The 16,388-nt window shown below is 38.4% G+C and overlaps 1 protein-coding gene across 3 annotated transcripts in view; it reads left to right on the top strand.

Annotated features, from left to right (window-relative positions):
* The window catches only part of LOC121293781 (mitochondrial Rho GTPase 1), a 74,029-nt gene that overhangs the window by 35,070 nt on the left and 22,571 nt on the right, over nt 1-16,388 (top strand). For all 3 annotated transcript variants that reach the window (XM_041217104.1, XM_041217105.1, XM_041217106.1), the window contains exons 11-17: nt 2,511-2,631; nt 4,707-4,791; nt 5,951-6,096; nt 6,204-6,304; nt 7,746-7,876; nt 11,305-11,388; nt 15,820-15,942. In XM_041217104.1, the coding sequence (XP_041073038.1) occupies nt 2,511-2,631; nt 4,707-4,791; nt 5,951-6,096; nt 6,204-6,304; nt 7,746-7,876; nt 11,305-11,388; nt 15,820-15,942 (791 nt within the window). The remainder of the gene's footprint in view (nt 1-2,510; nt 2,632-4,706; nt 4,792-5,950; nt 6,097-6,203; nt 6,305-7,745; nt 7,877-11,304; nt 11,389-15,819; nt 15,943-16,388) is intronic.

Below are 16,388 nucleotides of genomic sequence, written 5' to 3' on the forward strand. Positions count from 1 at the left end.
CAGTTTCAATTCCTGCCAGTGTGAGCATTTACTGGTATAGCCACAAGAGGGGAGTGTGTTCTCATGTATGTATTTGTAAATTGTCTCCAGTAAATGCATAAACTAACTTTACTATTAGAATTCTCTTTTGACTGACAGCACTTTGTTTAATTCAACTTTAAATTTTACTGAGTATAAGACCATCTATTCTCTTTTCCTTTCCCCTGTTGTTTCTGAGCTGGCACTACCTGGAGCTGCTAGGGCAACAGTGATCTGCTCCTAGGCTTTGGTATATGTGATCACAAGAATGATTTCAGCACAAAAGGAGGCTACTCAGCCCATCATGCCTGCACTGGCTCTCCAAATGCGCAATTCACCCAATGCTATTCCCCCGCCTCCTCCCTGTAATCCTGCACATTCTTCCTTTTCAGGTAACAGCCTAATTCCCTTTTGAATATCTGGATTGAACCTGCCTCCACCACACTATCTGATCGTGCATTCTAGACTTATATCACTGACTGAGTAAAAAAGTTTTTCCTCATGTTGCTTTTGCTTCTTTTGCCAGTTACTTTAACCCTGTGCCCAATGTTCTTGATCCTTTAATGAGTGGGAACAGTTGCCCCTTATCTACTCTGTCCAGAACCCTCATGATTTTGAATATCTCTATCAAATCTCCTCTTGGCACTGTCTCCAAGGAAAACAGTCTCAACCCCTTCAATCTATCTTCATAACTGAAGCTCCACATCCCTGGAACCATTCTCGTGATTTTTTTTCTGCACTCTAACCAATGCATTCACATTTTTCCTAAAGTGCGGCACCCAGAACAGGATGTAATATGCTAGCTGAGGCCAAACTAGTGTCTTCTACAAGTTCAGCATAACCTGCTTGTCTTTGTACTCTGTGATGTTTTCTATCTCCTTCTGTGTTTGATGCCTTGTTCACTGTAGCAGCTGATGCAGTTTATAAGAGTACATGTCTGTTTTAGATGCCATAAATGTGCCCAGGAATGGGTTTCAGACCTGTAGTTTGTTGTATTTCTAACAGAGGGCGGGGGGAAGGAAACAAAGGGCATCTTGTGACTGAAGATGTGAGCTCACAATTGTAAATGGAGTAGTTCACGCTTAGTTTGTTACGAACTCCCTTTAGTGTAATTTCATACAAGAAAATGTGTAAAATAGCCATAATATGGTATTAATAGGAACACTTCCACAGGAGGACACAACTACCTGAGATTGAGGTATCCTTTGCATCTTCCATGGTGCTTAATTCTCAATGAAATGGAGACTTCTTTTTCTTTGATTATTATTGGTTAATTAGCAAAGTACTGAAGGAACAGAATTACTTGCATTATTGCATTCATTTAATTAATGCAGCAATTGAAAATGATCTTTGCTTTGAATGTTTGCTTAGGAAGGCTCTGTCAGTACTGCACTGATGCGTCAGCCTAGATCATCCAGAAAGACACACATTAGTACCTTCAGTCAGTAATATCAAACAAACTGGCCAGGCTGAAACATGTATTAGGAAGCAATTCGTGATTCAACCGTGTCCCCTTGAGCAATAAGAAACATGGGGCTGTAGAGGGTGTGGGGAAAGCAGTGTTGCAAAGTAAAAGGTAAATCTAGTACTAAATAACACGGGACTAAGAAGCTAATAATAGTTAGCTTGCTCTTCACCTTATACCGCACATTGAGACTCTGTCAATTATAACCTGTTTGATTTGTTTTTTAAAAAAGTTTCCATATTTATGTAAAATTATGCCTTTTATTGTGCCATTTTCTGCTCTCCCTTACTTCTTGAATGCGCCCTGACTGCTCGGTGGGTTACAGTTCCTTTGCAACCCTGCCACATTAATAATTCTTAATTTTTGAGCCCAGATACCATGTAGACTTGCTGTTCAATGGTGGGAGAGCATCACCACTAAGGCCTAATCTACAAACATAATTCCTATAAGGGTCATCAAAGGTCTATGATTAGCAGTGAAAACTGTGGCTCATTTTTTCTCTCCTTGATCCAGGGAATAAAGTCATAGCATATAAACCTCTCAAATTGGAATGAATTGCTGTGAAGTGCATTTGCTCATGAAGACAAATACTGTGGCCACTTTACTATTTCTAATTTTTATTGTAGTTGTATTCGGTGAGGCAAAAAGACAGTTAAACTGTTAGTGGTAATGTTGCTTGAGTAGAATATTGGCCAGGGCACCAGGAGAATCCTGTGCTTCAAACAGTGCCATGGACTGTTTTTCAGGGTAATCAGATTCAGGTTAAAGTCTCATCCAAAGATTGGCACCTTCGACAATGCAGCACTCTGTCAGTACTGCACTGATGCGTCAGCCTAGATTATACACATAGTTTGATAGTGTCACTAAAACTCATAATCTCCTCACTTACCAGAGGGGTTAGTTTGTTGCTGGAGCTGAATTGTTGGAGGTTTCCATTTCCAGACCCATCTGCTATAAATAGATAATTTTAGAGAATTTTTGAGAAGGGGCTAATTTCTCATGTTGATTGTTCTGCTTTATGTTGCAGGTTTTTTATTTTTGCATACCTTATTTATACAAAGAGGGAGACATGAAACTACGTGGACAGTTTTGCGTCGGTTTGGATATGATGATGACCTGGAGCTCACACATGAATATCTGTTCCCGATGTAGGTATTGGACATAAGTATTCCTCTATGGCACTTAAAGATAGTGATTTGTAAATGCTGCATGTTTGTGAGAGATCTGGGGAGAGCAGTGTTGTAAAGTAAAGTTAAATCTAGTGCTAAGTAATACAGGGGACCGAGAAGCGAACAAAAAAGTTAGATTTGTTCTCCATCTTATACCAAGCGGCAAGGGAGATATTCTAAAATTACTCAGTGAACTACCCTCTTGCCTTCAGTTTCTGGGTCTACAGTAATAACTGCTTCATGCTGCAGCTATAAGAAAGAAAAGTAATAAGTTGAATCAAAAGTTAAAATAAAAAGTTTACTTGAAAATATGTTTTGGACCTGAAGAATAAATTATGTATTTTGTCACTATTTTTAAACCTTGTATTTAAATACCATCTTGTCTGTTTGTTTTTCAAACATCTCAAAACACTTCATCTGCAATGAATTACTTTGATTTGTAGTGACTGCAGTTATTTTATGCAGAGTAAAATGTTTTTCTTAAATTTTACCTCTGTTTTTAAGTTGTTCAGTCTTCAATGAAAAGTATCCATTGCACACAGCACCCCCACCCCCTGCCCTTCCCACAAAAAAATGTTTCTTTGTAAACCCTAATAGATTATATGTTAAGTAGATATTCAAAACCTAGGCTGTGTGTGAAATTTGTTCTCTTGAGTATCTTAGAATGTTTTATAACATTTAGGTTGCTGCAACCTCTTGCTCCACCCACTTAGAATTTGCATAGCAGCAGTTCCAATAGCGTAACTGGCTGGAGTTTTTCAGTGAATGTGATATCTTTGATACTCCTGTTTCTTTTTTAAAAAAACTGAACTTGCAAGTCTGGTATTGGAACATACAAAGTTGATGGACAGGAAAAGACCAGCTGACAATCATGACTAAACAATTCATCCCTCCTACCTATCCCTGCAACCATGTAACTTTTGTACTTTTTTTTTTAAACTTCTATTTTGTTTCAACCTAAAGAACCGATGAATTTAATCCCAAGCTTTGAAGATCATTTGGCTATGAACTGTCAAGAGTGTGAGGGAACTAACTTCTCAAAGCCAGCTCCCCTAATAAAGCATTTTAAGTATAGAAGTCTGTTTTGAATGCGTCAGTTCAGACATTTGATTTACAATTCTTTTTAATAGTTACAATCTAAATTGGAAGTTGTGCCATATTGTATGATTTTGACCTCTGTACATTTAATGGTGTAATTTATTTCTGTAGATAACCAAAATACCGACTATCCAAAAAATAGTTTTGGTTAACATTCACAGTATGTAATCTGATGGCAGTACTGGGTGCACAGGAATACAATGGGCTGCAACTGAGGGAAACCAGGTTAGATATGGTCCTTTACTTATTCAGTGTGCCTGTGTTCCTCAATTGTTCATTGCCCCCAACCCGGTTGATAGCTAAAATTGGTTGCTGGGTGCGATTCAATTTCAGCTGGATGCATTGAAATACAGTACTTGAAATTGTGGGTTACCTTATGCTGGTTTCAGCCAGAACCATTTTTTATTTAGTTGGGAGGGGAGAATAGGTTTTAAAAGATGTAACTTTGGAAACAGGCTTTGCATTGTTACAAGGTGCTAAAGCATGGAAAGTTTTAGGTTTCCCACCCATGCTTTTCAAACTGATGGATTGGAGAGACAGTGGGATGGAGCAAAAGTCAACATGGAAATGTTGTCTTTTTTTTTGCTCTATCTGGAATGAAAAGGGCCAATAGCAATCAGATGCTGGGGATTGAATAATAATTGATTTAAATAAATTCTTTATTACTCACTTCCCTGAGAAAGAAACCAAAGAAAAGCAGCCGGATTGATTTATGGGTACAATCTGATCCTTTAAATTAAGCACAATCTTGCTGCTACACTCAGCTCAGCTTTTAAAAATCATGATGAAAGTTGAGGGTCTTTAGTCACATTGTTCAGTGTCACATATTTGCAGTAATGGAATATTGGATTTGCTTTGCAGCTCTGAAGGAACATTTATAAGGTAATTTGCCTGTTACATAGTACGACTTCATTGTGATCAGAAGACTGATTTTATTTTTCCGCTCCTATTCACAGATTAAAAATTCCTCCAGACTGCACAACTGAACTGAATCACCATGCATACCTATTTCTACAAAGTATCTTTGACAAACATGACTTGGTGAGCTGAATCTGCAGACATTTGACAATTGATAAAGTGTGTATTTTCCTGATTTTGGTTTCTCTTTGCTTCTACAGCTTTTAATGTACTCAGTCGTGCCTTTGTCCCCAGTAAACTCCTTACTTTTTCCTTCCTCACCCTTCCTCTCATATGTCTGCTTGAGCATAGGCTTTTTCATTCGTCTGCTGCTCCTTGGCGAGCATCAAAAGGAGCTTGGCATCAGGTTCCCCACATACACTGGTGCTGCACAGTTCTATCTCTTCTCCACCTTTGTTAATTCTTTCCACCCCTACTTTGTCAGTCTGCTTGCCCAAAATCCAGTTTCGGATGGCTCACAGTTGTCTTTAGTTAAACTTTGGGAGTATCAAAGCTATTGACATTATCCCCATTGTTACAAAAGCCATTCCCTCGCTATTAACTCAATCCCCCTTCTTGGCCACTGTCTTAGACAGAAGCAGACTCTTCATGCCTTGGTATCTTTATTACTGAGCTTTTAGCTCCATAACCCCTTTATTACAGAGACCACCTATTTCTGCTTCCATAGCAACACTTGTCCCCATCAATGCTTGTCCTCACCCTTGCTCAGCTCATTAACTTCTAAAGCCCTCCTCTGTACGCTTTTTGTCATCTGGCTGACGTTCCACCCTACACAAACTTGTGCTCATCCGAACTGTGCAGATGGATACAATCCCACATAATATCCCATATATCCATCAGTCCTGTGCTCACAAGCATACATTAGACTGCATTTTAAAAGTCCCATCCTCGTTCACTTTCTTTCTTGGCCCCATCCCTCCCTTTCTCTGTAACCACCTTCATTCTGACAAACTTCCAAGAATTCTGTGCTTCTCCGACTCTGGTCTTTTATATCAAATCCATTCCCTTTTTTCCCCTGCAGTGATAGTTATACCTTTAGCTGGCTTGGCCCCCACGTTCTTTAATCCCCTCCCTTGAATTCTCTAACACTGTCTTCCTTAAGACCTTGCTTTAAGTCTACCTCTTCAGCCCAGCTTTTAATTATCTCTTCCAGTTCCTCCTTTGGCTCAGTGTTCATTTTGTTTGATTATGCACCTCGAAACACCTTGGGATGAAATACTCTTGAAGGCACTGTATAAATGCTAAATTGTTGTTTAACTTGATTCTTCTTGGTTGCTTTTAGGACCGGGATTGTGCATTGTCACCCGATGAACTAAAAGACCTATTCAAAGTGTTTCCTTACATGCCTTGGGGTCCAGATGTCAACAATACTGTTTGTACCAATGACAAGGGATGGGTCACTTATCAGGGTTATATTTGTCAATGGACGTGAGTAATTTTCCTTTGTGGCTTTCAAACAATGTTTTCTATTTATCTGCTTTCTGTTTAAAATCTTAAAGCTTTTTGAACAGCTGAATATTTGTGTTTTAAATCAGGCTGACCACATACCTTGATGTTCAGCGGTGTTTAGAATATTTAGGTTACCTAGGATATTCCATTCTAAGGGAACAGGAGTCTCAGGCAGCTGCTGTCATTGGTAAGCAGTGAACTTTTATTGATCTTTTACGGGGAGACGATGTGCATTTGACCTGAAAGTCCAGATTGCTCCTTTTAGCCAAGCACCAAAGTCCCAACATTAATAGAACAGTCCATAACGAGGAAGGAAAAAAGCAACAAACCTATCCCACTCATGAACACATCTTGAGTTTAGCTGAGACCAAAAATGAACTATATGACATATTGCACGTCAAGGAACAATTGTAAAGGTACTTACTACATCCATTTTTTATCTGAATAATTCATACAGACCTTGAAGACCAGTTTAAACCACTTTGCTCCTCCAGTGAGTTTATCAAGTTATTAGTTGTGCCATACAGACCAAGAATCTCCAACATTCAGTCTTCGGTCTTTGATGAGTTAGCTGATCTGAGCTGGGTGGCAGGATTCTTCAGCTGGTGTCCATAACAATTAAAAGCTAACAATGAGGTAATGGCTTTCAGTGGAGTAGTTTTAAGTAGAAAATTGGTGTAGGGAAAAGGTTGTTTGTAAAAAAAAAAAATGCCATTCGAAATGTATAAAATAGCATTACATTGCATTTCAGCACAGAAACTGGCCATCAGGCCCCGCAGCTGCGTGCAAGTGCATATACTTCGCATTAGGTTCCGCGCACTGTTCTTCATCTGACCCCATCAACATATTCTTCTATTCTTTTCTCCCTTGTGTTTATATAGCATTCCCATAAATGCCTCTGTATTATTGACCTCAACCACAGTTCTGTTGAAGAGTCATGCGGACTCGAAACGTTAACTGTGCTCCTTTCCACAGATGCTGCCAGACCTGCCCTGCTGAGTTTTTCCAGGTATTTTTATTTTTGTTTTCAATTTCCAGCATCCGCAGTTTTTTTGCTTTTATCCACATTCTCACTGCCTTCTAGATAAAGTAAGTTTCTCCCACATTCCCTATTGGATTCATGAGTGACTGATATTTATGGCCCCTAGCTTTTGTCTACACCCTGCAAGTGGAAACATCATCTCTATACCTGCCCCTCAGCCTTCTATTTTCTACAGAAAAGAATCCCAACCTGTTCAGTTTATCCTGATAGACACAACCCCTCAATTATGAAATCTTCTCTAATGTCTCAATATCATTTTTATGATATGGAGACCAAAACACTTTGCTGTACTCACAAGAGTATCTAGAAATGCTCTATCTAGAAATTAACCCCAGTTCTTGGTTTGCTTTTTTATGGCCTTACTACTTCCAGTGATTGATGTATAGCCCCCTTATCCCTCTGCTCCTCTATGCCATTTAGACACTTATTTTCCAAGGAATATTTGGCCTCCATATTCTACCTCCTGAATTGAAAACTTAATGCAATGTTAGTGGGACATCTAGATTCAGTGCAAAAGAAACTGGAATTGCATTTACTTTTGTGTGTCTGATGAATGATTCATTAACCATGTTCTATGCTCCTTCAGTAACGAGAGATAAAAAACTAGATCTGCAGAAAAAGCAAACACAAAGAAATGTGTTTCAGTGCAATGTTATTGGCATGAAAAATTGTGGCAAGAGTGGAATTCTGCAAGGCTTTCTGGGCCGAAACTTAATGGTAAGTACTAAGATTGTTTAAAATGTTGCATCGCTCTTATTGTTTAGTTTTTTAATGCACGCTGGTCCTGAAACTCATTTATTGAACAATCACCTAGTTTACTGTGTCGTAACGAATTGGAATAAAGTATTGTGTTCTACTGGTTATTACAGATAACACTATAAAACTACTCCGTGGAATTAATTGTTCATATAAAATTACTCCTGCTTTTCTGTAATGTGCTTGCCTCATGGGTCATTTTACCAATCAATTTAGTGGTGCACAGATGTAGATTTTGTGAAAGTGTGAAGATTTCTGTGTTTTTCTATATTGAGAAAGGGCTAAACTATTTGTGACGTTTTGGTGTGTTGAGAAGGGTAACTGTAAATGCATGTACACTGAATGGGGGAGTCTTAAATATAGGTTTTCCACGGATTGGATCTACATTTTTTTCTCTTATTAACATAAGCTCTGCTCTTACAACTTCTAGTAGAATGTTAAATGAAGATTGAATCTCCTCTTTACTTCCTTGCTTCTCCCCTCTAATATTTTTAATTATAATTTGTGCATTCTGTGATGCAAAAGCTGTGAACCATTGTGGGGAGGTAGGAGGAATGGCGAGGGAGATTTTTCCCCCATGAAGCCAGGCATAACATGAGTTATAAGTTTCCTGTACCCTGCCCCAATCTATTCTTCAGAAAAACACAAGTGTGACATTTATATTTCCTACATCATTCATGTTATACAAGCATACAAATTAGGAGCAGGAGTAGGCCACTCTGCCTCTTGCACACGTTCCACCATTTAATACGATCATGGCTGATCTGATTGTAACCTCCTGCCTACCCCTACCTATTGATCGGAGAACAATTTAGTGTAGAATTCTGGACACTTTTTATATAAATTGGATCTTCTAAGTCTCTGGCAGTGTTGGAAATGTCCTTAAACCCACAGATTTAACACCAGGTCACAGAGTTCAAAGGAAAAGTTTTAACCACTGTACCATCTGGGGTTTGAGATTTGTTTCGTGAAGAAAGGTTTTCAAAACTCCATTTTGTTTTGGAAAAAGAATTTGATGGTACAAAAGGGGATCTCATTGTTCAAGTCTTTAAAATTTTTGAATGTGTGCCTGATATAAGATTATTTAACTAAATGTATTCACTAAAGTAAATAACACTGATGGCTAATGAGCCTCAATGAGACAAAAATTGAAGATTTCTTCCACTTGCTGTTAAATATTGTAGAATAATTTCATTTTTTTTAATGGAGTTAACAAAATGAGCGTTGGCCCTATAGAAAGTGGTTCTGGAGAATTGATAATGGAAAACAGGGAAATGGCAGATGAATTGAACAGGTCTTTGCTACAGAGGATATAAATAACATCCCAGAAGCAGGTATAAACCAGGAAATGGAAGGGAGGGAGGAACTCAGGAAAATTATAATCAGTAGAGAAGAAGTACTGAGTAAATTGTTGGAGCTATGGGCTGACAAGTGCCTGGATCCTAATGGACTTCATCCTAGGGTACTAAAAGAAATGGCTAGTGAGATAGTTGATGCACTGATTTTACTTTTCTGCAGCTCCTTAGATTCGGGGAAGGTCCCATTAGATTGGAAGATAACAAATGTAACTCCATTATTCCAAAGGGAGGGAGACAGAAAGCGGAAAAATACCAGCCAGTTAGCTTAACATCTGTCATAGGGAAAAAATTAGAAGCTGCTATTAAAGAAGCTATAGCAGTGCACTTCTCCAAGTTCAAGGTAATCAGGCAGAGACAACATGGTTTTATGAAAGGGTAATCATGTTTAACCAACTTATTGGAGTTCTTTGAGGAAGTGACATGTGCTTTGGATAAAGGGGAACCAGTGGATGTGCTGTACTTAGATTTTCAGAAGGCATTTGATGAAGTGCCACATGAAAGGTTATTGCGGAAACTAAAAGCTCATGGTATAGGGGGTGACATTGGCATAGATAGATGATTGGAGAGTAGGCATAAATGGGTCTTTTTCAGATTGGCAAGATGTAATGAATGATGTGCCACAGGGATCAGTGCTGGGACCTCAACTGTTTACAATTTATATAAATGACTTGGATGGATGGGATGGTTGCCAAATTTGCTGATGAGACAAAGATAGGAAAGTAATTTATGAAGAGGCTACAAAATGATATGGATAGGTTAAGTGAGTGGGCAAAGATCTGGCAAATAGAGTATACTGTGGGAAAATGTGAAATTGTCTATTTTGGCAGGAAGAATAAAATATTATGTAAATGGTGAGAGATTGTAGAGCTCTGAAAGGCAGAGGGATCTGGATGTCTTAGTGCATGAATAGCAAAAGGCAAGTATGCAGGTACGGCAAGTAATTAGGAAAGCTAATAGAATGTTATCATTTATTGCGAGGGAATAGGGAGGTTATTCTTCAGTTGTGCAGGGCACTGGTGAGACCACATCTGGAGTACTTCGCACTGTACTGGTAATTTTATTTAAGGAAGAATGTAAATCTGTTGGAAGCTGTTCAGAGAAGGTTTACCAAATTAATACGGAATGGTTGGGTTGTCTTATGAGGAAAGGTTGGACAGGCTGGGCTTGTATCCACTGGAGTTTAGAAGAGTAAGAGGTGACTTCATTGAAACGTATAAGATCTTGAGGGGCCTTGACAGGGTTAGTTTGGAGAGGATATTTCTTCTTCTAGGAGAATCTAGAACCGGGGTCACTGTTTAAAAATAAGGGGCTGCCCATTCAGAACGGAGATGAGGCAAAATTGTTTTGAGGGTCGTGAATCTTTGGAACTCTCTTCCTGAAAAGATGATGGAAGCAGAGTCTGTGAATGTTTTTTTAAGGCAAAGGTGGATAGATCCTTGGTAAGCCAAGGGATAATAGGCTATCGGGGGTAGCAGGAGGCAGATTTGAGGTTACTGTCAAACCAGCCATGATCTTATTAAATGGCGGAGCAGGCCTGAGGGGCCGAATGGCCCACTCCATCTTGTTGGTATGTTAGCTTTGACTTTAAGAACGGAATTGGATCTTTGAGGGACAAAAAAATCTGATCAGCTATGGCTAATTAGCTACAGTAGCTAATTACTAGTGCTGGTGGGGGCGGGCCAAGGAAATAACACTGCAATGCAATTAGTTTAAGTTGAATTGGCTAGATTGTAATGTTTGTTTAATACTCGAGTTGCCTAGATTGGCATAGAGCAGTGGGGGAGGAAATTTCAATACTTTATCTTCCTGAATATTTACCTTTGGGCTTTTTCACCCCTTCAGGAGATTAAATTACATGGAGTACATGATACTTTTTATCATGGTCTACTTGTTTGGTTGAGTAATTCATTTTTCATTTCTGGTTCTGTATACTCCAGTTTTTAATTGACATGTTTCATAATTGTCCTTTTTTATTTCAAAAGTTATAAATGTAGTCATACTGAGTGTGATTGTTCTGTTTCCCCCCCACAGAAACAAAGACAAATTAAAGAGGAACACAAATCGCTTTATGCCATAAACACAACCTATGTGTATGGGCAAGAAAAATATTTACTGGTAGGTATTTATGTGAACATAATGGAAATGTGCAGTATATTCATAACTTTGGATCACAGAAGGTAAAATATATCAATCTTCACCTCTCCCTTTAGCCCTTGCACTCATTTTTGGCAGGAAACATTTTAGGAAGAGGATATTAAATCTAATGAATTATGAATATTCCTCATCAGTTTCAATATGGTTAACATTTCATCTTTTTTTGGCGCAATTGTTGTAACGTTGGTTGTAACGCATGATTTATACAATGCCCTAAGAATCTTTCAAAAGGTGAATGATGTCATAGTTCTAATGTTCACTACCTGTTGAACATATGTTTCTGTAAAGAGAGTAGATTGTAATTAAGTTGCCATTGTTTGGAGCAAGTTTGACCTTGCTGACTAACTTCCGTCTTAATATTTGTGACCATTTGCCAGTATTTTCAAGTGAATTTATTGCAGAAATATTTACTTTGTGGTCAGGCAATGTCTAAGATGAAAACCTCATCAGCTTTTGGATTTAAATATTTGAAGATAGTACAATGGAACCTATGTAACCTCCACAACTTTATCTTCAGATTGTTGTTCTGAAAACTGGATGCTGCTAACTGAATTTGGCAGTTTAGGTCAGTTGTAGCACTTTCAACTCCAAATCAGAAGATTGTGGCTTTGAGCTCCACTCCAGGACTTCAGCAGTTAACCTGGACTGATGTTTGAGTGCACCTTTCAGATGACAGAATAAAGCAAGACCTTGTCTATCTCATCATGAAATCCTGGCACTTTTCCAAGAAGTTCTTGTCCATTGCAACATTCTTCTCCATCTTGATTTCTATTTGTGGGTCTTTCATAAATTGACGGCCATTTGCAATTTTAACTAATTTGATTCTGTTCACACGATGTCAAGAAACAACTGTTTGCACTATACACAGCCAAGGATATGGTATCAACAATATTTCAGCCTTAGTGCTGTAGACCTGCATTTTAAAATAGTTGCAGTTGGTTAAGCTGTGTAGTTACAGCAGCAACCCTGTCATTTACCATTTACCCGACAAGATGGAAAATTGCTTGGTATGCATGCCCAAGACACAACAATCAACTTGATCACCAACCTGCCCACCATCTTAAGCATCTGCTTTCTCCACCATCAGTGTTTTGTGGTTGCAGCGTGTACTATCTACATGATGCATTGCAGCAGTTTTCCAACGCTTCTGCAACACCACCCAAATCCGCAACCTCTATCACCAAGGAAGTTAGGGGTAGCAGGTGCATTGTCATCTCCAAGTTCCCCCCCAAGTCACACACCATTTTCACTTGGAAATATACATATTTCTGTTGTTCCTTCATTGTCACTGAGGCAAAGTCCTGGAGTTCCCTATCTAATAACATTGTGGGCGCATCTTCACCACATGGGCTGTAATTTTTCAAGAAGGCTCACCATCACCTTCTCAAGGGCATCTAGAAATAGGCAATAAATACTGGCCTTACCAGTATCCCAAGAAGGAATTTAGAAAACACAGTAATTGCTCATCAATAGTATTCATTGTTTTTGAAGTCCTTTGGGATATTACAGGAGCCTGTTAAGCATTGGCCTAGTTAAATGCAAGTCTATTTTTCTGTTTATTTTTACACATTGTCTTGTTCAAAATTTCAAATTGGTTCAGTCTTGCAAGTCCAATTTAAAGAAGGTGATTTAATTCCGTTCTTTAGTTGCAAGAGTACTACATATGCATATCAACCAGTTTAAATATTCACTTTTTCCTTGCTAGTGCAAAATCAGCTGATTTCAGGGAGTTGGGATACTGTACTTAGTCCTTGTTCTGAGGAGAAGAGGCTATTCCGTGATTTTTGTTAGGCGCCTGGTAAAGTTATGGCTGGGTGTGCTTGTATTGCACAGCTCCTCCCCATGACCAGTTAGGTCACCTATCATCTTTGTTAAGTTAACACATAAGAATGGTCACTCGGGTAATCTACCAGAAGGCAACAAGTGACAGTGAAACTCCAGCATGAATCAGCAGAGGAAGACAGAAGGTTGGGGAAGATGTGTGGGAGGGAGAGAGGGGTATTTCAATCTTAGGAGATTCACATCAACATTTACTGTAAGCAACTTGTATTTGAATGTTATAGTTACAGATAACTTTGTTCAAGTTGTAACAAAGCACATCTGTGATGTTGCATTTAGATAAATCATTGTTTGCAGAAGGAAAGTTCTGCTTTCTTTTGTTAGTGATGGAGGTTCCAGTTCAGCAGAGGAAATATTTTACACATGATTAAAATGGTGCTAACCAAGAATTCAAATGGTATTTCTCTTTTCAATGTTGTAGATGTTTGCTACAGGAAGGTAGATTCCCCAGGTAGAAGTTAAACAAGACGTTAAAATGATCATGATATAGCGGTATTATTCAAGAGGTGTAGGAATTTTCCATTTCACTTATTTTAACATTGTTCTACTTTAAAACTTAGAACGTATATTGTCATATAACACATTTGAAGATTAGTGCAGCTACCTGTTTTAAACCAGTGTTCTGGAATGTGGGTTGGGAAAAGCATACATTCTGTGTACCATTGATCCCACTTAGTGTCTGTCTCACTTTGAAGGCCCAATCCACACTTCCGTCATTGCAGATCTGTGAGCAACTGTTGCTAAGCTTCAAGAATTTCTTATTTCTAATGCTTAGAACTACCTTAGAAGAGATCATGCCCTGGAAGGAGCCACTGTACCTTAGTTTACATAATGCTATTCCTCTCTTCTGTTGCCACCCCCACACATACACAAAAACATCCTTGAAACAGTTTTGTTCAAAACTCCTAGTCTGATTCCTATTTGTGAAGGCAAAAAAGCAATTTTGAGTAAGATAGACAGGCCTGAATACTTCTCTTTATTGCTTAAATTAATAAGTGTAGCCACTGAAAATTTTACTGCTCCAAATTAAATCTCAGGGTTGAATAACACTTGGAGGCAATGGTGTTTGTAACTAGAAGGCAGTATTGCAGAAAGTAGAGTCAAAGAAGGAGAAAGAGCCATTCAGCTGTCCTGCTCATCTTTGTAATATTATAGCTGATCCATTCCAGCATTCAATTATATTTCCACTGTCCCTTAGACTCTATTATCCTTACCAGCACTTTTAAGGGAAAGTTAGATAAGTCTGTGATCAAAAAGGAATAGAAGGATGCGTTGATGGGGTTAGCTGAAGAAGGATGGGAGGAGGCTTGCATGGAGCATAAACACAGGCATGGACCTGTTGGATCGAACGATGCCAGTGCTATAAATTTGAAATTTTATGTGGTGGATTATTTTAGGTGCTTTAGTGAAGTTTTATTTTTAACTTACATTTATCTTAATTTACTTTTAACTAATTTAAGCTCATGTCCTATGAACCTGATTTACCTTGAAATATTCTGATTTCATTTATCATGGAGGTCCTCTGAAACTACTTAACTTTATTGTGCACTTTTCCAGACCACATCTGGAGTACTGTGTACAGTATTGGTCGACTTATTTAAGGAAGGATGTAAATGCGTTGGAAGCAGTTCAGAGAAGGTTTACGAGACTAATACCTGAAATGAGCAGGTTATCGGATGAGGAAAGGTCGAACAGGCTAGCCTGTATCTGCTGGAGTTTAGAAGAGTAAGAGTGACTCAATTGAAACATACAAGATCCTGAGGGGCCTTGACAGGGTCGATGTAGAAAGGATGTTTTGGGAGAATCTAGTTCTAGGGGCCACTGTTTAAAAGTAAGGGGTCGTCCATTTAGGACAGAGATGAGGAGAATTTTTTTCTGAGGGTTGAAAGTTGAGAGTCTTTGGAACTCTGTTCCTCAAAAGGCAGTGGAAGCAGATTCTTTGAAAATTTTAAGGATAAGTTCTTGACAAGCAATGGAGTAAAGGTTATCGGGGGTAGGTGGGAATGTGGAGTTGAGATTACAATCAGATCGGCCATGATCTTATTGAATGGTAGAGCAGGCTCAAAGGGCTGAGTGGCCTACTCCTCCTAATTTGTACGTTCATATGTTCTTACTCTTTGATAGCAAAATGATTAACCCAATGCACATAAATCTGTTTTGAAGTACGATGGCCAACTTTGGTCAGACTATACTTAGTAAGTGTACAGTAAATTATGTATGTCTTGATCCCAAAGCATTGAAATACTACATATTCACTAACGTCGTGCTTGAAAAGTATTTCTCGCACCCACTAATGTTAAACCTGTTAAAGGTCTCGCTACTTTAATTGTCATTGTACCAGATGTACCAGGAAGAATGCACAAACGCTGTTTATTGTTAATCATTATTTGATTGCCCTAGAATTCCAATATTGGCAGTTGTACCACTAATGTAATTTTTTTTTAAAACTACACCTTTTAAATTTTCCAGTTTGGGATTTAAACTTGTATTTTGTTTTAACAATTATTTAAATGTAAAGAACAACTCTAAATTTGTATTTCTTTTTCTTTCAAGCTACATGAAGTTTTGTCTGACTCTGAATTTATTACTGCCTCTGATACCACTTGTGACGTTGTTTGCTTGGTATATGATGTCAGCAATCCCAAATCATTTGATTATTGTACAAGGATCTTCAAGGTATTTGTGACCTTTAGTGTAAGAATTTGCGCAATGATTTCTTTCACTCAATTTATTTAATATAGTTGCATGATTGTGACCACATTTTCCTGTTTACAAAATTTTTACCAGTATTTTGATTTTTAATAGTGAAAGATGGTTGTGAAATTTAATGATTATCTACAGATTTTAAGAAGTTCAGTAAGCTGCTGGCTCATGCAACTCATTTAATCAAGCAAACGGATACCCTGCTCTTAAAAATGAAAAAGGCCTACTACACTCATTTATCCTTTCTAACCAGCACCCCATCTAAGTTTAGAACATGTCACCACTCAAATCTGTCCACCACTCCCTGCTCATGACCTGAGCTGATCAAAGTCACTTAATGAAATTCTGTGACAAGAACCATGGGGAATCATCTTCCCTCCTTGACTAGAGTTGACCATTTAACCTGCTTCACTGCCTAA

This window comes from Carcharodon carcharias, chromosome 22 (assembly GCF_017639515.1).
Source record: "Carcharodon carcharias isolate sCarCar2 chromosome 22, sCarCar2.pri, whole genome shotgun sequence".
In the NCBI taxonomy this organism is placed as follows: domain Eukaryota; kingdom Metazoa; phylum Chordata; class Chondrichthyes; order Lamniformes; family Lamnidae; genus Carcharodon; species Carcharodon carcharias.